The 24,988-nt window shown below is 37.8% G+C and overlaps 1 protein-coding gene across 4 annotated transcripts in view; it reads right to left on the bottom strand.

The window, feature by feature from the left end:
- Nucleotides 1-346: 346 nt before the first annotated feature.
- GUCY1B1 (guanylate cyclase 1 soluble subunit beta 1) overlaps nt 347-24,988 on the bottom strand; it is a 49,559-nt gene continuing 24,917 nt past the window's right edge. For 2 of the 4 annotated variants that reach the window (XM_082051496.1, XM_082051499.1), the window contains 9 exons: nt 20,094-20,324; nt 18,563-18,679; nt 17,595-17,728; nt 16,590-16,787; nt 15,815-16,052; nt 14,856-14,996; nt 12,666-12,820; nt 12,228-12,354; nt 347-460 (listed from right to left, as the gene is read on the bottom strand). In XM_082051496.1, coding sequence (XP_081907622.1) covers nt 353-460; nt 12,228-12,354; nt 12,666-12,820; nt 14,856-14,996; nt 15,815-16,052; nt 16,590-16,787; nt 17,595-17,728; nt 18,563-18,679; nt 20,094-20,324 — 1,449 coding nt within the window. In that variant the 3' untranslated portion in view covers nt 347-352. Of the gene's footprint in view, nt 461-7,664; nt 9,036-12,227; nt 12,355-12,665; nt 12,821-14,855; nt 14,997-15,814; nt 16,053-16,589; nt 16,788-17,594; nt 17,729-18,562; nt 18,680-20,093; nt 20,325-24,988 lie in introns of those variants that run through there. The other 2 variants (XM_082051497.1, XM_082051498.1) reach the window with 2 other exon arrangements.

The raw sequence follows: 24,988 nt of genomic DNA, 5'->3' as shown, positions 1-24,988 counted from the left end.
TTCCCTGATTGCTACTAAATTTTTTTTGCACCAAGCCATGCACTGATAGAATTCACCCACTTGCATATCAGCCAGAAGAAAGCTGCTTTTTTTATTTTTCCCCAGGCAGGGAGTTTTCCAGCATGTGTTCATTGTTTAGGAGCAGGAGACATTCCAACCCGACCCAGCTACTGCAGTTAGTAACACTAATGACTTACGGATGTTTTCAAGTACAGTGACCAAGTGAAACAACTCTGGGAAATGCAACCCAAAGTTCATATCTGCATTACTGAGATGAATAGAAGGGGAATTGTTACAGAAACAGATGAGGGAAAGAAGCAAAGACTCTTCAACATTAGTCCATCCAGTTTATTCACATCCTTGTAATTACAGACCGAGAAGTAGTTTGAAGATGGTGGAACTGTAGAACAGAAGCATCAGAATCAGGGACTTTTGGCATACTCCAGGTATTAGCAATAGTCTGGAAATAACAGGACATCAATTTTTTCTTTGTTTTGGAAGTATTTTCAGTCTTGTCATCAATTCAGAGACACCTTCAGTAACACTTGTATTAAGAAAACTTTTTCTGTATATTTGCCAGAAAGTTGTGGTCAAAAAGAACATAAGGCACAGAAACATATGTGTAAAATGCACTATGTTGCATTGGGCGTGATGCTGTTGGTCAGTAGGAACTGGAAACTGCTAGCAGGGAAGTGAGAGCACTCCATAACAGTAGCCACTCCTGAAATGCAGACCAGTTCTTTCAACCAACCAGTTCCATTAACAGACCAGAGAAACACATCATGGCAATGCCCTAATGTAGTATTGTATGCAGCAATGTTGTGGTTGCCACAAGTCTCCAGGTTCATGGAGGCAATAAAATCTTCTGCTTTGCAAGAGGAAACGACATAAAAATTCTTCTGTGAGAAACTATCCATGAAATATGAAATGAAATGCTGAAAAAGATGTTCTATCTTAAACAATGAAAACTAACAATTATCCCTTAAAATAATATCTCCTTTGTAACAAGTTTTATTTGCTTCTAGGACACTTTTCTTCTAAGAGCTTCCTGTAAAGGCAGTTGTGGGAATACTGTGTGCTGCTTTGGAAAAGTTTACCTCATCTCGAATTGGGGTTGTTATGGAACACCAATGTTACATAATCCTTACCAAAAAAAGTGCCATAGATCAATGGCATTTTAACCATTTCTTATGTAGATACTGGAATATTTTATGCTCATTTAAAATGATAGGTTCTGTTACCTCCTTTTACATGACAGCTGTTACAATGCAAAATATCAACACATTCATCAGAGACAAAACATTTGGTTTGTGTATTCCTGAAGTAAAATGTAATGAACCACAAGCTGTATGGTTTTAAAGTAATATTAATACTGCCCACATTAGATGAACCAACCACAAATATCAAACTGACATCGTACCGTTCCGCTAGGATGGCAACAGCAGGGGAGGCTGACAAGACCGCAGGTGTGCACAGCCCTGCAGCCACAGCGAGCTCTTGGCCCCTTCCCTGCCTGGCAGCAGTGTCTCTGCCCCATGATCGCAGATCACACTTCTGGGTATCTAAGAGAAACATCTGAAGCCTTATGAACTACCTCCAGCTGTGATCCATCTGTGGAACTGAGTGTTTGTTTAATCCAGAATTTACTCGCTGCCTTCAATGAGGGTTTTCCCAGGGCATTAGTTGCAAACTCTTACATGCTGAAACACAGCCCATGGTACTGCGGGCCCCGCTCTCAGTAGAGGTGACAGCCGAAGACAACACTGATCAGCCAGAAGGATGCAGAAAGACAGCCTCACCCTGGAGGAACATTGTACAATGTGTTTGTGTTCATGTCATGGCCTAACAAACATAAAGTAACTCAGCACCAAACAAGGACCCCAGTCAATTAGCTTTTTTTCCAGGGAAAGCTTTATCTTCTTATTGTGTATAAATGGATAATAAACATTAAAACACATCAGGGCAAAACTATCCAGTTCACCGTACCTTCTTCTACAGACTTCAATTTGAAAAAAACCCAAACAAAACAGACACATTCTTCAGGCAGCTCTTGTTCCACCCTTGGATGACCTATTTGACTGTTAATGTCTTTTTTGCTGGGGTCAGGCCAAAGCAAGGCCCTACTGTTACTTTTCCCCAATGTTTTATAACACGTGATACTTGCTCTTTAACCAGTTTTGAGCTGCTGCCCAAGAAAAATTACTCTTCCCGCTAAAAATTAACAAACAACTGAAAAGCAGCTCAAACTAGTTGAGCAAATGTTGTATAAAGACGTTTCTGACAATGTTGCGGTGCTTCACATAGATGGCGCCCACTGCCAGGCCAAGCAGGATCCAGCAGAGCCAGCGCAGGTTCTGAGCAGCTGCAGGTCCTGGCTTTGGGGACAAAAGCCTCATACCGTTTGCAAGATTAACACAAGTTCAGCAACCTATCTCGTTGCTTCCCTTAAAGTTTCAACTGAGAAAAGGCAGGATTTCCTTTTCTAAAGTGTGTTCCTCCACCCTGTTAAATTACAATTTTACAAAGTGAATTGAAATTGTTTTTCAGATGGAGAGTATTTTACCCAGGCGGTATGAGAGTGGGACATGCAGGTACTTCTCAGGCATGATCATACACAAAGCAACCACTACAACTTTATCCTGTCAGCCTTGCAGAACTTTTAAAACCTGTCATAACAGTCTAATATGATATCCTTTTTGTTTTCTTCCAGACTGTAGTAATGTCCTTCATAGATTACCTGGTATTATTGTAGCAACAGGGGGAGAAAATACTAGCACCCTGCAGCATTTAATTAGAAAACATGGCATCATCTGACACAGAGTGAGCTCTTCCATTAGACAAGGAGGAACATAAAACCTGGGGACTGGCAGCTGTGCCAGTGAAGAGCTCCCCCATCAGATTTATGGGCTGGTTGCTGTGATCTCCCATAGTGCAGCAGCTTGTCATTTTGCAGGTTCCTTCTTGAACAATTAATTGTAGAGTTTTTAGCATGTTGAGACCAGAAATTAAGAAAATGTAATGAGGAAGGGAATCAGTGGCTTTTTTAGAAGCTCACTTTGCCTCCTTTTGACAGGCTATGGCAGCCAGAGATTAATGTTTCCTACTGCTGCAGTGCCATGGTGCCAGGAAAATCATGGTTGAAAGATAAGGAAGTATCGTAGTTAAAATGTGACACACCTGGGAATGCTAAAGACAATGGAGATTGTCTCCAGCTGCAGTGCTGTGTTTTCCACCTGAAAATATAAGTCACCATTTACCCACAGATACCACATCAGGAAAATGAATAATGCCCAATAATGAGAGTAAGCAAAAAACCTGTCCTAGCACAAGCATTTAATAAATAGATGTCGACTTTTTCTTGGCATCTGCCTGATAGAACAAGTAATTACAGCTTAAGAAAATACTGACATCTCCAGTTTAACAATGTATGTACATCAAACCTTGAATTTACACAGTGTGACCTGCAGATGAGAAAACAATGTTTTTTGCAATCTGAGACACCTATTCGTCATTCTAGTTGGAGTTCAGGTGTTCCTCTCCTGTCCATAGCTGTACCCTTCCCCACCAATAATTGTGCTCCTAAGATTGTTCATATGTTTTATGTTAAACTGAAAAGAAGGACAGGGAGTAGAAAGTAACTACACAGCCCCTGCATAGCGCCTTCATCAGGATTAATGCAGTATTATTGTACTTGTTTTCTAGGCCTCATGAGTATTGTCTTTATGCCTGCATACAGGCTCAAGCAGCAAGGAAAGACGAGAGGTGGCCTACACGGAAGTTAAAAGTGTGAGATCTATATATATATGTATTTATAAAACCTGAGGAGTAGGATGCTGAGAAAGGAAGGCTTTGTGCCAAGGCATGCATCCCCACTTTGTGGGCAAGTTTCTTATGCTCTAGATCATCACGTAACTGCCCACAAACACACCTATGTGACAGAAGGCAAGGCTTTCGTTTCTTGAACAGGCTGCTAAATCACTGAATGATTCACTATGCTCTCTGTGGGAAAAATATACTTAACTCTTCAACGTCCTAATACGTTTTTTTTTCTTTGAAAATCAGAGTGTTTCTGAATGCTTTGCGTATGAAAATTGCCATTTATTAAGTTGACTTGCATAAACTATCTCAAAATAACAGGACATAACCTGCTGTCTTTTCTTTCAAGGAATCTTACAAACAGTGATTTGATTTTTCACATTGTTTTGATAACACTATGCTCCTATTGACACAGGGACTGAATCCAGCAATACTGAACTCAAACAGAGTTTTATTTTTCATCTGAAAACTATGGCCAAGTAGTTTTTGTGTGGGTTTTTTTGTCTATATTTTATTTTTAAACAAAGGCTCAAGGACTATTGACTTAATCGGTCTCCAGTTCAGGATTAGGACTAGCACCAGCTACGAACACTTTCAGTCTTTTGTCTGTGCTCAGCTACGTTCTGTCATTTTAATTACAAGTCAGTTGTTTGAGCACTAGACAGGATACCACACTTATCGAAGTGTAAAATCAATTTTGGACGGCTAGAATGACCCTGAGATCCTGCAATATAAAATATCACACAGGCTTCATGCCAGAGGTGTCCAGCATATGAACAGATAAAAACAAATGTGTGCTAGAACTGGCTGATTGCTACAAGTTCGTAGACCCTCATCACACAAAATCGCTTCCCTTGAAAGTACAGTCGTACTGTAGCATAAAATTTCTACTAAGTGCTTAATATATATTGAAATCCCCATAATCATCTTTGGAAAAAAAAAAAAACAACCCAAAACCAGTAACAAAGGCAATGTCAATCTGACTGCTGGATATGTGGAATAGTCTGGAACAAAACCTTTATAAAAGAGAACACACAGCTTCATCCCAGAAAAATAATCACAAAATTGTTCTTGCATTCCCTGGCAGTCATTATCTCCAAAACAGCTACATTGGCAGGAAGAGCCATGACCATTATGATGAAAACGTACGTTAGCATTTTCCTGCTAATAACAAAGAGTGAATTAGTGGAGACAGCATGTATTGTTGTAGTTTTTCCACAACTGTCACCCAAAGGCAGCCAGAAGTCTAAAGAACAATAGAAAAAAAAATAGTGCCATGTATGGGCAGCTATAGACTAGGGAATGAAACCACTTTTTTTTTTTTTTTCCTTACAGTTAGATTAGCACAGCTCTGTTTACTGGCTTACTACCCACTCCTCCTTCATTTGCAAGTAGGTGCATGAAATTACAAGCTTAAGACTCTCCCTCAGGAAATAAAGGATCTTGTTAATTAAAAAACAACAACAGACTCTCTGTATGTCCCTGGCACTCAAATAAAACAGGACTATAAGTCCAGTAACAACCCTTTAATTGGAGATCATAAGCCAACACAGTGACTGACGGAATTCATTTACAGTTGCCCATAAGCTCCTACTTGTACCACTATGCTGACTGCTTGGGGACTGTCTGGAGAACATGACTACTGAAGTATCCACAAGTTCTCATGCTGCAAGAATGTGGTGACCCAACTTTTATTTTTCCCCAATATATGATGATTCTGGAAATGCACTGAACAATAATTTTACAGTTTGTGACAATATATGTATAGTGTTGACCTGCTTATATGGCCAATGAAAACCACATGAGGATGTGGATGCCTCAGGCCTTGCTCTGGCTCCATGGAAACAGGTGTTATTGGCAGGTGTTATTGACAAGGCTGCCAAAATTTCAGAGTACACCAGTGTATACTGCAGTGCACAGCTTGGCCGCAGCACACTCAGATGTTTATTAGCTTTACATTTTACTAGACTCTTGTTCAAAGAAAAGGCTCTGGTGCCTCAGGCTCCGCCCAGCTCTTATTCATATCAGACGCTAACATATTCCTTCCTATTTCCTTCTTATACATATGACTGTCCTTCAAATGTGAGCTTGTAACTACTCAGATATGTTTTGCACTACTAGCTGCACTAAACGCTGTCTCCAAGTCATGAAAAAGATCTCAACCTAATCAGTTTTTGCACTTTTGCCTTCATGACTCCTTCCTGGAGGATGTTCTCCATATGTGTGTGTATATATATGTTTAAAACACATATATATAATATATGTATATAAGAGTTAACACATGTATTTTCCTACCCATACGAATTTTACAAAATCAAGTTTTGATAGAATTCCACATGGGGAAGGTCAATGAAAAGATCAACATTAAAAATATGTGCTGTAATATCAAATGGCCTTGTTGGTGCAGAATTCTTTAACTTCTAAAGACTGACAGTATGTGTTTAACAAGCTTGCCTCAAGATTTACTGAATCCAGTGAAAGTCCTTCTGCTGTCTTTCAAGACCTGCATTAGGAAAGGAAAGAAAAGTATTATATCATCCAAGAAACATTAGCAGCAATCACACTGCTTAGGGAAGTCAAGCACAGTGCCAACTTCAGGACAGCAGTAGTGTAGCAGAGTCCCTGAAAGGCCACAGCCTTTGTTAATAATACCAAAGAAACCCAAACTCTTTTGCATACCTGAATTCAAATAAAAGCATATGAGCCAGAAGATTACAAGCAGCAAAGCACTTCATGATTTGCAATTTCATTGTTGCTTTCCCCTTTCTTGTTTCAAATTTTACAAAAAATGCAAAAATAAAAGACGTATTTGTAAATGCCTCTGAAACAGACTTCAGTAATTACTCCACCTCATGTTCCAGCAAGAGAGTTTCTATTGAAAAAGTAAATCACTACAGTTAAAGATGCAATAGAGCACATGTGAAAGAACTAAATTCCCACAGAAGTTTTTAATTGTTAGCTGGAAGTAATATTTAACCAAAGTATAACTTTAGTAGCTGAACACGGCATTTAAGTGAAGGCCAGTTTTAGTAATAAAAGTGGTTAAGTGCCTAAATTGTATTGGTTTTCTTGAGATAAAGAGTTCTTATATGAGTACAATATATGGGCTATTATTCTAGTGCTTTAAGAAATTTGTTTTATTACAGAGTAGCTTAACAGGAGCTTTAATGCTCTGTAATGAGTAAGAAGGTAAAATATAAACTCAGATGATTATTTGAGTTTTCTGGCATGCCATGTTCCCTCAGCTTGAAGTGTAATACAGAAACTTCATTTACTGCCCCTCCACTTGCATGAATTATGTCAATGCACGACCACAGCCATCACACATCCCATGTCCTTGGGAGTCACCATTAAAGTTTTGGTAAGCTTGACCAACTTCAAGTGCAAATTGCTGTTGTGTAGCTACTGAAGCGAGGGCAACCTCTCCTGGAGCGCTGGGGTGCGTTGCTGTCCAACAAGATGATGGAAAGGAATGTCTGTGGCCTCCTCTCTTCGTTTGCCATTCCTAAAGCTTTGGTTGGCAATGTACATCCTGCTCAAAGCGGACGGCTAATCATTGTTGATTCTTAAATATTTTCCAAGAGTTTCAAAGGAACCTATGCATTTTTGTGACCTCATCTACTATTTTTGGAGCGTTAATCTACACATATTGAACACCACTTTAACCTGACAATGTGATTCATTAACTTGAATATGGAAGATTCTTGGGCATTTGCAAACATTGGAACAATGACTCGATAAATTATTTAAACTTGGACTTCAAATTATGGAATGAAGAACATACTTGCTTTGTATCAAACAATGAAATAAAGCTTTCACTGAAAAGAAAATCCCAACATTTCTGTAAGTCAGTGGAAAAAATAATTTATTGCAATTTCTTTTGCACATTAACATGAAACATTTATACATATATATTCTGTGCTGATAAGGTATACTAGATACAGTTTTTATACACAAAGTAATTGCACTACCCTATTTTATAATGCAAATATTCAGAATTTATCAGTCAAATAAGAATGGATATTATTCACATAACATAACAATGCACTGTGTATTGAAGTTATGGCAAGTCTATGCATCTAAAACCTCGTCCACTTTTACTAACTGTATCGGCTGATAAAAGACACTATGTTCCCTTACAAGCTTTACATCCTTTAATTATGCCATGATGCCTACAATATTATCAGGTCCTCCCAAGGAATAAAGTATGGTTATTTCTGAAAATCAGAGAGACCAAACCAAAAGGGAACCATGAAATACATGTCCTGGCAGCTCGCCTTTCCATTCTGAGGTCTCCATCAGGAAAGAATCAAAGCATTACAGGTGGTCTAACATTGTCCAGCAATCTATTATTAACATGACAACTTAATTCAGTTAATATAAATCAATGACAAATACACTGCAAGTGAACAGCATTTCAGTAGAAGTACATTGGCACATGCTTCAAAGGGCAGTATCAGACAAACAACTGCCCCCTTTCAATACAGAAAATGTTTACATAGTGTCCACAAAGGGAAAATGCAGGATGGTATCAAAAGAGAAACCTTTGTCTAACCAGGAATTTACAGTGCATCAAGTGTTATTCACAAAATGAATGGCAAGCATGGTAATAGCAGAACTAAATCTGATAAACAGCATTTATACAACTATTTTCATAATGCTGTTTTAGGTATTATTCTTGAAAATAGTTCTTCAGGTTCATTGTTCTGCCCAACAACTGAAATACCTAACTTTCCAGAAACATCACTGATTTACATAACCACTATACTTCAGAGATGAAGATGAACATGTGAAGTATCAGTTTGAAGTGGTTAGTTGTGGTGTGCATACTACAAAATTATATTCAGTTTTATCTGGTGGTAGGAAGTGCCACATGAATGACATGCAAAAATGCATATCAAAAAAAAGAAAGCTTGAAATACATGCTCATAGCAGAGACATAACAATATCAAACGTTAAGAAAAATGAAACAGCAAGCAAGCCTGGAGAAAAAATGGTGAGTATGATTTCAAGAGCAGGGCAAAGGACAATGGTACTGCATGTGGCAATGGGAGATATGATGTGAAGTAACATCCATAACTCAACCTTACTGCCTGCAACCTAAGTGGAGACAGTACTGCACCCTATCCAGCGTCCTCTTCCTCTTCCCTCAGCTCAGAAAGCATCTCTCTCTGTCTCCTTGAGTGCATGCAAGTAGAATTTGAGAAGTAAGGGATTTTCTTTGAAGCAACAACATGGTGAGTCAATGCAGCGATAGAATACTTTTTAGAACTTGCAACCAATATCAGTAAATAATCAAAATAAAACACAGCATAGGTAACACACATATTTCTTTTGTACAAGTTGTATGTAGGAACGTAACAATTCCTACATGCCCTGATGAACTAACAGCTCTGACTGAGATACTTTAACTTGATCCCGTCAGTGATGTGGGGACAGGGCAGAAGAGAAAGATAACTGAAAGTGAGGAATGAGGGAAATTGCAGGTTCTCTGCAAGCTTTATTTTTTACAACAAATCCGTTTCTCAAGAGAGAAACTGCAGCTGAACCTCTGTTAAAATAATCATCACAGTAATAGTTAAACTTGTAACATGCAAACAAGCAGATGCGAAATGAGTAATTGATCACCATTGCTTCTGTTCTAGATATTTTTCTGATGCAATTCTAATTTTCTCTGTAATGGTATCATGGAAGAGACATCTTAAGTGGAAAAAAGTAAAGGAGCAGCACTCCAAAGCAACACTGATCCTTGTAAATCAGGTCTTTCTCAGAAGTAACTACTGCTCATGGTGACTGGTAAACAGAGATGCCAACTAAGGAACCAAGTTTGAGGTATGCTGAATTGCTCCAATCCTGTCATTTCCTACAGACCTCACAGAGAGAGAGCATATTTTAAGCCTTGGTTTCACATCTCTATGCCAGCTCTAAGTATTTTGTCCTCTTTGCTCACCATATATTAATTATTGGGCTTCAGGATAAAATATGTTGATAGATTTGCAAATGCTGAGCTAATCACTCTATAAGAGATTTAACGAAAAGAAGAATAAATCACTAATGTGAATGTATCCTAGACGTAAAGATACTGGAGGTAGAAAACTTCACAGTAAAAGAATAATCAGCAGAAATATCTTCAGGATGATTTAAGAAATATTTTCATGTTTACTTCTATAAGCCACTTCTTCCAGTATTCTGGAGTGACCTTTCAGGAAATTTGCCATATAGTTTCTGAATATACGTTAACATGCTATACTTATTGTTATGAACAGCCCTCCCAAAATTGATGGCACTGCACATAATACATTAACACATTTTTGTGTTTGAAAGGTCAGAGAGAATAAGATTGGTTATCTGATTTATGTTTTTGGATTACAACTATTATATACAGCCTATAAAGTGCCAGAGATAACATGAAAAGTACCTTCACAAGACAAACTGCAAACGGTTCAGAAAATCTTAAAAGTCAGTGCATCTTTTTGTGTATGGACAGATTAAATTGTGCAGAGAGTGGAAAAGAATTAAAAGATTAAAGAATTATATTCTTTCACCTTTCAAATTCACCTCTGACAAAATGATTATCAGTTCCACATTAATGTATCTTTCTAGTCTCCTCCCAAACTTACTACAATTTAGAAGAGATACCTATGACGAGAGAAGTCCTATCTATAAGAATTACATGTATATCTGAAGGTCAGAATTAACAAAAATAACAGAAGTCAGAGAGCCTTTGAGTGTGCTTAAACTGTGAGTCTTAAGTGCTGCTGAAAATCAGTCTGAGAGCATTTTTCTGTCAGGTTTATTCCTGCTCCCCTGTTCTCCTCTAAAAAGCTCTATTACTAGAAAACAGCATCAGCAAGTACCTCTCAGGACTGCTGTGAGAATTAAAAAACAACTGTTATACAACAGATCTAAAATGAAATTGTAGTATCTAAAATTCTAAACTATTTGAAACCTATATTCATGTTAAACACATGTGAGGCTGAAACAAGGAAAATACCCACCTGACTCAGTACCCCTCTGAAATTTTACATTTAAAATAAAAATGTGCCCTGCTACAAATGACAGAATATAATTTAAAATGCAGAAAAAAGTGAAAGGTGTTTCATTGAAATATATTTTAAATACAAGTATAGATTTGAAAGAATGGTAGCCATGTGAAATTATTGTTAACCTTGACATAAAATAAAAATAGAAAAGTGTTATCAAAAGTGGCACCCAAAACATTATTGTGAGTAATATATGCTAAAATACAGACTTCAGCAGAATTAAAGCACAAGTTCTCCCCTGAAGTTCAGCACTGGGGGTTAAAACTGGGAGTTCCCATTAAAAAGTCATTATTCATACACTTGGGTACCAGTGGTATTAAATTTGGATTAGATCTCCTAAGGACCCCAAAGAGTTTAACAGCCTAAATTTAATTTTCAGAAGCACATAAGTATTCAGATGAGTAATTAATTTCCTGTGACTTAAAAGAATTACTTTAGCCAAGGTAACTGATGACTGTCACTATTTTAGCCAAATGTGTTTTTAAGATTAAATACCTTAGCTTAAAACTCTTTATATTATTTTAGGACAAAATTCAGGCTGTGTAAATTAATGTTTTTTTCTCCCTGTGGCAATGGGTGGAATGTATGCACCTGCTCAGCTATCGCAAATCAGCTGGCATACTGTTACCTCATTAAGTGTCTAAGTTTGTAGCACACTTAGGAGTCTAGATCTCATTGGCTTTTAATGAGATTTTGGTTAATACAGGCCCAGACTTCTGAAACTGAGGCATAAGCTTAAAGACCACTCAGTGCTTGAAGAGCTTTACCCTACTTCATTTTTAGAAGAGGATTTAGGCTCATATGTTATTTAGAAGAAATCATTTTCACCATGGTAATTTCTGAAGCAAGACCTCTATCATGCAACAGCCTCTGAACAAGCAGATCTGGGGTTACCAAACACCACACACATCAGGTGTGAACCTGACTGCAAGCTGTTGCTAGACTGTTGTCTGAATATTTGAAGGCACATTTATTCACTCACTGTAAGGAAGCAAATGATGAATTTTGAAGTGCTGATAACCAGATGTAAGCTAAACAGGAGTGGACATTATATTGCAAAATCTAGTACAGTGGAGAAATCCATAAGAAGGAGATATAAATATTTAAAGACTTAGCATTCCTTCAAGGACTTTGTAAAACACAAAAGTATTCTTTTGGGGACTGCACAAACTGCAAAGACAAATAATCAAGGACTTTAATGTGCTGTCAAGATAGTAAACACATTAATGAAATACTGTTGTACAAAACCCTTCCTTTTTTTTAAGGGAACATTTAGTTTTGCAAATGCAAATGGATCTCAGTGGTTTAGATTAAACTTGTCATGTTTATGCCTTGCTTAAAAAAAAATTACACTCTGGTTAGTCATACCTCTGTCTCTGTACTCTTCCTGGACAAAAACCAAACCTGCATTGGTTCTTTTTTACCCTTCATAGAAACTGGACCCCTGTACTCCAGCTGGAACTGAGGATCTGAATTTTCTGGTGTCATGAGACACCTGAAATTGAAAAAGAAAACATGTAAATGTATGTACTGTGCCTCCATGCCACAAACTATATAAAATACTAAGCATGCTACAGATAGGTGAGCAAATTAACAAAAGAGTCAAATATATCTCTAGATCATGATTATATTTACATATCAATAACAGTATATCATAATGCAGTCTGTCATATGGTTTCAAGGGAACTCATGTACTTAAATAACGGGTTGGGGGAGTCCTGTCATTTTCAACTCCACAGATACTTTCATCTTGTGCTCTTATTTCTTTTAAGATATCAACACTAATAAAAATACTGCACCACTCACCTGTAAGTATATTCAGAGACATTGATCTTTCCCTTTTCTCCAGTAGTTTCTGTTCTGCTTGTTAGATTGACGGTATTCCCAAAGAGACAGTAACGTGGCATCCTTTGGCCTATGACACCTGTGACTACCTCACCAGTATGGATTCCTATTGTTATCTTTAGAAAGAAAAAATAAAGTTTGAATATTCAAAATCAACGTAACTGATCTGATGCTTCTAACTAAACACAGGTATTATGCCATTTCTATCTACTAGAGTTCATTTTTTTCAATGTGCCCCTCTTACTCCTTCAAAGCCTTGCATTTTGTGTCACTTTTTTATTGCAGTGCAGTGTCACGATCCGCCAGTCACATGAAAGAACAAACTCCATATTTTTCCAACATGCACCATGCCATGCTACTATTATGTACTGTGAAATTAAAGAAAGTGGAAATAGAGGCATACTCTGCAGGTCTGTGTTTATAAGTGCTGAGAAGATGTAGAAATGGATGGTGTAGGTCAAGAGAAAAAGATGTTTCCCAGAGGAAACATCATGGTATTTTGCATTTAAAAGATCAAGAGATAGGACAGGGGTATGGAGAAACTCACTCTTATAGAACATTACAGTTATTGTAATGCCCCACATCAAACCTTCTCATTTCTTTACCCAATGACAAAGTGAAGTATACAGATCTAAGCCAGGCGCGGCACCAATAATATTCACATAAATAGAAATACGCATCACATTCATTACTTATTTTGCTGTCACAACACTCTGATGAGGACAGGTCAATGCAGTCTCCACCAGTTATGTATTAATGCCACAACATCTTCATAAAATTCTACAATGAGTGAACTTCCATTAATATCCATTGTTGCCAGTAACCATTGCCATAACTGCCTATGGAACTCTACTGTTCTTTTTTATGCAATATTTTCTCATGCTGACATGAGGATCTGAAGCATGATCAAAAACATCAGTAAGGGAATACTATTGTTCTGTTCATTGAGATGAAGATGACTCAATAAATTGTATTTGATGCACCATGGAAATTTGTTGAATAGATTGAAATGATTGGAAAAAAGCCATAAAGGATGCAGATCTAATTTGGTCCTTTAAAAGGTTAAGCACAATAATTAGATTACAAGGTCTGGGAATTGCACATGTCACACCTATGTGTGACTCTTCATAATATTTATATAATAATATAATACAATACAATATAATATATATTATTACATATATTATTGTATTAATATATTTATTATATTATTTATATCGGGAGGAGTAACTGACATGCCAGAAGGCTGTGCTGCCATGCAGCGAGACCTGGACAGGCTGGAGAGTTGGACGGGAGAAATGTAATGAAATATAACAAGGGCAAGTGTAGAGTCTTGCATCTGGGCAAGAACAACCGCAGGTTCCAGTATAAGTTGGGGAATGACCTATTAGAGAGCAGTGTAGGGGAAAGGGACCTGGGGGTCCTGGTGGACAGCAGGATGACCATGAGCCAGCACTGTGCCCTTGTGGCCAAGAAGGCCAATGACATCCTGGGGTGGATTAGAAGGGGGGTGGTTAGTAGGTCAAGAGAGGTTCTCCTTCCCCTCTACTCTGCCCTGGTGAGACCACATCTGGAATATTGTGTCCAGTTCTGGGCCCCTCCATTCAGGAAAGACAGGGAACTGCTGGAGAGAGTCCAGCACAGGGCAACAAAGATGATTAAGGGAGTGGAGGAAAGGCTGAGGGAGCTGAGTCTCTTGAGCTTGAAGAAGAGGAGACTGAGGGGTGACCTTATTGTTTACAAATACATAAGGGTGAGGCTCTTCACGGTGACAACCAATGGGAAGACAAGGGGCAATGGGTGCAAACTGGAACGCAAGAGGTTCCACTTATATATGAGAAGAAACTTCTTCTCAGTGAGGGTAACAGAGCACTGGAACAGGCTGCCCAGGGTGGGTTGTGGAGTCTCCCACTCTGGAGACATTCAAAACCCACCTGGACACATTCCTCTGTAGCGTCATCTAGGTGTTCCTGCTCCGGCAGGGGGATTGGACTAGATGATCTTTTGAGGTCCCTTCTAATCCCTAACATTCTGTGACTTGTAGATATCAACTCAAAATCTAACCATAGTGAAGCCTGCATGGCCTGGGACTTCATCATTATCATCACCTCAAACAATGGGCTCTTCATTCAAGCCCACGCATTTACTGACCTGTACAGGCTCACCATCCACTTGAACTTGGCCTGCGATTTCCATCATATCCAATGCCAGGTGGCAGATAGATCGCGCATGATGAATGCAAGGCTCTGGTAGACCACTCACTGTCATATACTTGTCCCCAACTGTTTCCACCTATCAATATATATTTTTCAATTACTTTATTATCATGGGCTTTAGAGTACTAGAATGGACATAATGCTTCCATCAAGACTGCTTGTCCTTTCAAATAGTCTCCCTTCACTTTCATTCAAATCATCCTAATTCCCATAATCTCCGCTTGTTATTGAGGAGAACTGATCATATGCCAACAATATAACAAGTTAAAATGACACTGATGGTGTGAACTGGAGGCTTTCTTTTGGGATCTTCTGAATTTCTGTAGAAAGTGAGCACTACGTTTTGACTCACATCCTTAATTCACTTGGTACTGGATGTAAAATTGATTTCCAGTAAAAGCTAAGCATGAATCTTCTACATATAAACATACAAGCATACACATGTACATGTATATGGGATATCTATATATCTCTCTACCTATCTACTGCTACAGCCACATCTGCAACTACATCTCAGTCCTAATGAATGAATGAAATTCACGTTGAATAACCAAATCATTTACAACCAAAAGACCCAGGTATACGACTGAAAAACTTAAAGCACAGGGCCAGCAGAATTGCTTGTATAGGTGCTAAATGTGGAAGTAGATTTTTATATCCACCTAATGGCTGACTGCAAACATCCTGCTGAGAAGGAAGCCATTTATGTTTCATCACACATTCAGAGATAATCAACATACTCTTCTTCAGCTATTTAATATTAGATAACAAAATTCAAAGACTGAGAACATAACTATTTTTTTGAAAAGCCTAAAATCCAAAGGACTGAAAAGAATGACGATAATAAATTATTGACAAGTCACAGATTAAATACATTGAAAATAATCTGCTTACCTTATAGACAAATGGATTCCTTCGTGAATCAGTCAGAATATCAAATCTTGTGTAAAGATCATTTAGAAGATTAACAATCTTCATGGCTCCCTCTCCAGAGGCATGTTTACTACAGAAGGCATTGAATCCAACAATGCCACTGAAAAGAATGGTGACATTGTCATAGCGTTTGGCTGGAACGGGACGCTTGTGTCTCAGCTCATTTGCCACTGATGGTGGTAGAACAGAGTACAGTAATCTAAACGTGTAAGAAAAGAAAGGCATGAGCAAAACAAAGAACTATTAGAACTATACAGACTACTTCCAAGACTTATATCTTTTTCTGTTCTATTTAACCTATGAGCATGGCAGTCCAGAAAGACAAAGCCATCTACAGCTGCGTCACCAAACTCTGTCAAACAGTACCACTTGGGCATTCATCAAATTTGTCTTGGCTACAGGGACTGCATGTAAGAACATTTGCAAAACTACTGTTTTAGGTAATCCATGAAGCAAAGAAGATTGTCAGTTCAATTCTCCTAACTTTTCCTTATCAGAGACAGAGCCATCAAATACCTGTGCATTTAACATCCTAGACTGTAGATGACATTTGACAAGCTACATAAAGAAATACCCTATGAGGTGTTAAAATAAAATTCTATTTTTTGACTCCAAAATTAACAGCCTTGAGTATCTCTTCTATTCCTTCCAAGATTCTGTTATTTTTTGAAGAAGGTAACTATAAATAATACATTGTTGTGACTGTTTCAGTTCAAAATCAGGATTTGGTTCTTACGTGTCTGTCTTTTTCTTTTCATCTTCCAGTGCACGCAGTGTGTGCTGCAGTCTGTCAGTGAGGATCTCAAGCTCTTGAGTCAGTTTATATTCCTCTCTGAACTGCTCACCCAAAAGAACCAGATCACGGGTCGCATCATGCAATGGAATATCACTCAGATACAAACCTCTTCTAGTTAAATCATCCAAGTTCATCACACTGCAATGTGGAGAAATATATAATAATATGGCTACAATAAAACTTGCCAAAGGAGCATTTAAAACTCAAATGAACAGCAGAGACTGCTGAATAAGAGAAGAAAGCTTATGCCTCTGAACTTGTGATGAGCTGTACCACACATCCCTTCTACAACATTTGTGTTCATTCCTGTTAACACCTGGCTCTTGATTCTTGCATTTAAACACAGAATTCTCATTCATGAGTTTCTTTAACATATCAAATGTACATACTTCAATACATAAATATGAGATTACACTAAGGTAGCCTCTTCCCTTTCTGTCTTCATCTACTCTGCCCCCTTTATACAGGAGATTAACATATCATAACTGTAATCTGATGTGTTAGCTCAACATGGCCTTAGCTAAAGAAGCACTCCATTCAACCCCCATTCCAACCACTTCTTTAGAATCATCACTGCTCTATTACACTAAAACTACTTCAAAAAGATATGAATCCACAGAGGAAACCAAATCAATTTGACATGTCTTAGCACTCTCAGAGTAAGAAACAAAGGACAAAACTTGTCAAAATTCATGGAATCATGAGGAATTCCTATTTGTACAAACAGGGTCAGTCCATCCCAATGTTTATATTGAATTATTTAATAATTCAATAATTTAATAATGCAATAATGTAAATGCTCCTCCCTCTTCTAGTATAAACATAACAAAGTCTACAAAATCAATACGTGAACCAATTAGTCTCTGTAGTACTACTCTCGTGCTTTTAAAATTAGAAATTGTAAAATGAAAATCAATGTTATAGAACTCTTAAGGTTTAAAGTACCTTGGTGAACAAAGGAAGAGAATGCTATCTGCTTCAGGCAAGTAGATCATTTGCCCCTTCAGGCGTAGGCAGCTGATTTCTGTGCCAGTCAATTCATCCTCACACTCCAGCTTTTCCACATCCAGCAGCCCCTCCTGGTGATGAGAAGTCACAGTTACATAAGGTCAATGGTACATGTGTTATGCGCCAGGCCACGTATGTGCGCGTTTTCACTATGAAGGCAGTCAAAATGTTTGGAATAGAGTTACAGCCTATATTAAAAACAATCAATTTCTCATTTGAACACCATACACTACCCATGCTTTGATACTGTGATTTGCTACCTTAAAGACAGAATGCGTGGTATCTGCCTTTATGTTCATGTTCATAATTTCTTGTTTTCTTCTGTGTCACTTCCTAACAGTAGTTTGACTAAAGTATCGCCTAATCTATGAAGTTGTATAGGTGCCTGGAAGTATCTCTAAGAAAGCTTGTTGGTTTCTCTCAGGTCCAGTTTTCTAGAAATAAACAGGCTCTTAGACCTAGTGGGTGATACTCTACATGCTGTATTCATTCATGTCATCTGTCTCCTCCCCTCTCCTCTTTATAGAAAAGGACGCAGAACTGTGTATGAACGCATGGGCCCAAGCAAGAACACATTTCATGTTTGTCTCACACACTGTTATGAAGCAAAAGTAAATGTAATTGCCTTTCTAAGTTACTTTGGTACAATACCATATAACAGGTTGGCCCGCTGCAAACAAACATCAGACATGAAGTATATGTACTTCAACATCCCTATAAAGCATTCTACTTAGCAGCTACACATGAATTCACAGCTCTGACTTTTCCTTGGCTAAAGACTCAAAAGGGACTGAGCGTACTATAGTGCAAAGAATTTTCTTTGAAGACTTCTGAGCTTTCAGCATTTCTTATCTCTCCAAAGCGTACTTACTTAAAGAAAGGCCAGGTGAATATTCTCTAGTTACCTTGGTCCTCAGTACAAAGACTGTATTGATATGTGAGAGGATCCCATGGAAACTAATATCAATATGAGGCCGGACCAAGGAGAAAACTGACAGAAGACTGCAATTTCCTGGCTGCAGCTAGAATTAAAAAAAGAAAATAAAAATGTTATGTTTTATAATAAAAATATGCATGGAGTAATTATATTCAGTTTGCTTAGATTACAATAATGAATGGAAGAGAATATATACTTTATGCATTTCTCCATTAAAACACAAGGTATTTAAATTAAGGACTTTACATCAGAAGTATATCACCTTTCAAGTGCAATTCTAGTCTGCAAGATGACTTTGTAAAATAGTGTTAGACTATCACATTTGTTCTCTGTCAAACTGTTCCTACTCTATAGTAAAAAAATTATTCCAGTATCTTCCTCTTAAGAGCCCTCCTTCAAACTCCCTTTTCAATACTATGTTCTCTAAAGCATCAGCTCTGATAATAAGGATTCTGACAACCATCCTCAGTAGGCTGAATTGTTAGTTATAGCCACTCCGTGAATACCCTTGGGAAAAATCTGGCAGAGCTACTTACAAAGCTCTTCTTTCAAATCTTTCTGCAAAATTCAGAGAGAAACCACCAAAAACAAATTGCATAAAAAGCAAATAACATAAAATTGCATTTGAAAATTATGTCAATGATTCAGAATCAACATGGTATGTGCTGCCCTAATTGTAAAGATCATTCAGTGTTTTTATCATCTTCCTTTTCGCTTCTCTCATTTTCTGCTTTTACCTGTTGTCTATTTTTAGAAAAAATAAGCAGCTTGTTCAGGCAAGAACTGAGGTATCCTATTCATCTACAGAACACATAATATTAAATGGACCTCTGAGTATTCTTTTTCTGTTAATAATCAGAGGAAATTGCAGCAGCTGCATTCAGTTGAGAACACAGGTTTAGATATACACCACGAACATAGTTTAGCTCATCTTAGTTAATACTGATACTTTTGATGCACAAGCCAAGAAAGTATGTTACAATTTTGGTTATTCTGCTCTTCAGTTATTGTGCATCTGATAGCTTAAGTATTTGAAGGCATTACTGTCAAGTAATATACTTAGGATATGTACCTGCTGCTACGCTACACAGTAGTATGGGCAAGACTATTTCCTAAACCCCAGGCCAAGTTGTACTGACTGTCTCACATTCACTTTAAAGAGTTATCTGCCACTTTCATAGCAAATGTATCTTGAAGTGAGCTATAAGAAAGAATTTGGTATCAAGCTAACACTTGAATTGTGGGGGTGGTCAGCTGAAGCTTATTTTCTTACTTCACATGGACATGATCATAACCAACAGAGATGTTGTAGAATTAGGGCTATTTTCATAGTCCTTTTACAAACAAGAGGAGCATAACATAGTAAATTTTACACACTTACCTGGGAATGCTGTTTAGATAGAGAATCCTAAATCTACTTTATTCATCTTTACAATAAACCTGTGAAGCATGTAGCATTAGGAATCTCTATGACTATTCATGCATGAGAATCATCTAACCTGTGGAAGGACTCTGTATATAGCATTGCCACACTGCGTGACCACCAGATCTCTGTCAAATATTATGTGGAAAGGAAAGGCCTTGCAGAAAGTATAGGGACTGATGCGAGACTCTTGGGTACCATTTTCTTCAAATCTGTCAAGGTCTTCATAGTAGTCCTCTTCCTTAGACTCTTTCTCTTCAATTAAAAATTGAATGTGGTCACATTCCTCATTTCTCTGTTGAATAACCTAGAAAAATGAAGCAAAAATGAAAAACTGAAAGCTGTGCTACTCACTAACTACTGGAATGCTACTATGAAGACATATTTAGAGCAGAAAGATGAATTAAAGAATGACATTTGTATCTTGAAAAACACTGTATTCTAAAAAGTATTTCTGATTTTAGAGAGTCTTTATAATTCAAGGTGAATAATTATGTCTTTGCTCAGTCACAGTTCTTCCTGTGAACAAAACACTGAAGATCACCCAAATATGATTTAGAAAGCTTGAGTGAAATGCACATCCTGAAATCAGGGGTCAATGCTCAGGTTACGCTTGCTTTTACCAGCACCTGCCAGGAAACAGGACCCTCCCCTTCCCTTGAATGAACCTGTGGCAAGTAATGAATTACACAGGCCACTTAAATCCTTATTTTGATGAAAGCTGTTTGCAATGTCATTAACACCACAGCAAACACAGCTGCCAGAGGACGGGCATGTCACAGTCAGCCAGAAGAAAGATGGATGCAGCAGATGTTTTAATACAGGGTCCTTACACATTCCGGCACATGGCAAGGTCAGAACCAACAGATAAAACTGAAAGCAATGACAACCTTCTCCAAGCTGCATTCCATATTAAATGGGTCATCTATGTGAAAAGAACCTCAAATAAGTGTCCTCAATATAGCATTTCACACTTTAGTCATTTTACGCAAAGTTAGTAAAAAAAAGAAATTAATAGGGATTATTTTGTTTGCAGTGAGAGTCATGTATTGCAGTATAAATAAAACTAATAACTAATGGAATCACATAATTTACCTTGAGAGGCCAAACTCACCTCTTCTCAAGTTTAATTAGATTTAATGACTGAAACAGAACAATTCTATTTACACAGTATTGTTCAGCACCAACTTTTTGGAACATGTTGTAACTGATTCTACTTTCATGTAGAGTCTGATCCTAAAGCCACCGAAGCAAAAAAAAAGACTTCTTAAAATCTCTAATGCATCCTGATTCTGCCTTTTATAAATAGTCTAACCACAGAGATGAACAGTTACAATAAGAAAACAGAACAGATATGCACAAACCCTTGCGCTTGATTCCCAAGATGTTTAGTTTTTTAAATATATCTCCTCCACAACTGTCAGCCATGCTAACTGACGTTGGGGAATGCTGATACCTTTACTTGTTCCTACAAAAATGAAGGAGTGTAAAACAACAAAACAATGTTTTATTGCTAAATGATGCTTAATTGAAGAAGGCAGTGTTCCTCAGTCTCCTATCTGACTACTCATTTAAAAGAAAGATTTTTCTGAAGGACAGTTCAGAGCAGAAGGCCGATTTAGGTGCTCTGTACCATGTGCTCCATTAGTCTTCTCTTTCTATTGCACACATCAGTAACTTAGAGAAAGATCAACCTAACAGATTTACCAGCTAATGTAGGTCCCTAAAGCTGGATGTATGAATAACTTCAAATGTTAACGATGATAAAACATGATTTCCCCAAGAAACTGCATTGGTAATCCATATGGCAGTGTGTGGCAAAGAAAAGTGGGAAATTATGAGTTAAGAAGAGGTAAACCTCAGAAAGAATATGTGGTGGTCATTTGAGGAAAACAAGTTATGTGAGTTTGTCTAGTAGATGGAAACCTAGTTTTATGTGAATTCAGGGTTTCAAGGTTCTCCCTGTCTTCCTCTTCTTTTAAAGCATTATCCCTCAAATGGTAAGAGATTGTGGCCATACTGGAAATTGACATAACACAGAGTCTTAGTTCTTACTTGCATGCTCACTCATGCACAGTCCCAGAGGTTTTATTTTATTTCTACTATTATTGTTGCAAGGGATAGCTGAGATTATACACTGTAACTGTTTTCAAATTGTGTAGAATTATCACTAGAATTGATCTATGCTTCCAGATCATTTTCAGTCTTGGATCTTACTTCAAAGAGTTGCTCTTGCCACAACTGGAAAAAAAATGCATACTTTGGATGAAAAGCTTCTTAATTCAGCAAAGCACTCCTAAAATTCGTTTTTAAAGATCTAATAATTTTTAAGGAAATGTTCATAATAACAGCACATCCCCTTCCAGAGACATTATCACCTAATGACCATCTTAATCACTACAAGCTGCACCTGAACGTACAGGTTTATTCTTGCTACCATGCAGCACCTAATGGGTTCTTCGTAACTTCTTATTTCTTCCCATTTATTAGAAAGTAGTGATGCATCAATAAACAAAACTCAAGTGTTGATTAAAAAAAAAGGACCTACAAAAATAGAACTGCTATGTGCTTCAAGACATCTAGTTAAATTTGAGACATGACCCTCTGGAAATTCTACAAGTTTACACAGTGACGAAGTCAGTCATTGCATACAATGTGCTATTTTTCTAGCCTTTACAGATTAGAACAACAGGCCAAACACATGAAAACTTGTCAGATCTATAGGACAGCCACGGTGTCAGCTGCACACACCTGGTAAACCTGATATGCTGTGGCCATGGCTGGTTTACTGAATTTGACTCTGGTCATCCATGCACAGACCCTTATTAACAGATGCCACAACCACATCCCTCTCCAGGCTAAAAAAGCTACTGATTCATCCTTAAAAAACTTCCCACTGGATGTGTAATTTCATTATGTCTTTTCTGCTCACATCATTTACGCACTATCTAATCTTCCTATCTCATGATTTTATCTACCTTGTCAGCAAATTTAAAATTAGTACTTCTGGCCATTAGCATAATTTGTTACATTCTGTCTTTTCTGTCTGTATCTACAGATCCAACCAAATTGGCCAGAAACTTATCCAGCATAAAGACCTGGCTAGGTACTCTGCAGTAAGCTTAATTAGATTAGAATTTATCTGTTGTTTCATTCTGCAAGTAAAGTTTGCAAGCCACAGACTTTCAGTATCATTTAAATATTGTTGAAGAAGCCTCTGTTAAATGTTTGACAAATGAAAGCTCAGTAACGGAAGCAAAAAAGCCAGGAATTGAGTCTAATTCTTCCTCCCTTGCAGTCTCAGCTGGTGAAGTGACATCAGTTCATCACATCTAAGAGATCAATCACCATAGTAACTGCAGTTAAAAAAACTGAAGGGAAAAATCACTCTCCTGGTTTCAAAGAGAATATATAACATCTAACTGCTAACCTGCCTGTGCTTTCCAGAAGACGTGTCTTCAGAGTTTGTCCTTGCTTAGACAAGTGAAATATCACAGCAATATTTCAGGGAAGGCCAATTCAGAGAAAAGCTATTTAAAATGACTTTGTGGTTTATATATTTGGTGAACTTCATACAAGGTATTGAATCAAGCAGCATCACTGTGATACAGCATGTATAATGAACACATGCTCTCTGTTAACCTTGCACTGATGTATCTCTAAGACAAGATTCAATTCTATAGATAAAAAAGCACGTCTCCAAGATGCACTCCTATCTCAGCATGTGGGAGGGACAGAACGTCCTCAGACACAGAGCTTTTTCCATTGGATTGTGAAAATTAATACAAAGTGAGGTTTTTTCCATTTAAAGGTCAATACAGTATGAAATTCTCAACCTCTTCTGATCAAAACTGACTATGCAAGGCTACTTGTCAAATTTCACTGCAGCTGTTTCAGGGTGGTCCTGAGGCAGGGCAGTTCACTGTGGAAATGGTGCCCCTCTTCACTTTGCACACCCAAAGTTAAAACCATGGAGATGTCTCCTGTGGCAGCTGGTTTCAAGGCAGGCTGTTGCACTGCACCAAACAGCCAGGCCTGGAGTTGAAGAAGCTTCCAGCTGCCTTTGTGATAGAATTAAAGGCTGATCATGCTCCGTGATTGACCTATCTTCATATATAGCCAGCATTTCAATGAACGGATCAGTACTTCTTGTCCTCTGTGAGTATGTAAGTAGTTTTTAGGTAAACTCTGCAGCTGGTTGTATACTGGCTTTTTTTTTTATATTGCCATTAGTAATATGACAGTCAGAACAGCTGGCACTGTTGAGCCTGCGAAAGGGTCAGGAGGATCTTATCCATATGTACCTGACTGGTCCACAAAAACCGAGTAGGTAAAAAGCAACTGCATTGTTTTTCTGTGCTGTGCTATTTCAAACAATGTCTCAAACATGAAAGCATTCATTGACTAAATCACAAGGCAAGAGATGGAGATGAAAGAAGTCAGTCAATTTTTTTCTCTTGTTCTCATTTCTTTAAACAGCACAAAACTAGCCAGGTACCACACTGGCAGACTTACTCTGCTTTAAAACCCTCACTCTATAGCATTAATGATTAATAGTTGACCTGTGAACTAATGGAGAGGCTTTCATTGTTTGTGTGGATAAGCTGCAAATTTTGGCACTCTCACCTTACAGAAACAAGCAACTGATTATTCTTTGCTTATCTACCACTGAAGTTTGAGTACCCATGGAGTAAAGCACTATTTAATGTCACTGAAGGTGTCAAAGGCTAGGCCTTATTAAGTAGCAGAGACAAGAAAAAGTTCTGGGTCAAGGGCACATGACTTTTGACGAGGACAAAGGAAAAAACAGGGTAACAGACAGAACAAAATACAGACAATATATACACTTTCTTCTGTTTAGAGGTAATACTAATTTTTAGGCAGCTATGTGCTTTTATCTGAGATGGTCTGGAAGAATAGTTTGAATTTAAGTTAAACTTTGTGCTCACTTAAAATAGGTTTGACTTAAAT

The sequence above is a fragment of the Streptopelia decaocto genome, assembly GCF_964273445.1.
Source record: "Streptopelia decaocto genome assembly, chromosome: 4".
In the NCBI taxonomy this organism is placed as follows: Eukaryota; Metazoa; Chordata; class Aves; order Columbiformes; family Columbidae; genus Streptopelia; species Streptopelia decaocto.
This window is presented reverse-complemented; position numbering and strand designations above follow the sequence as displayed.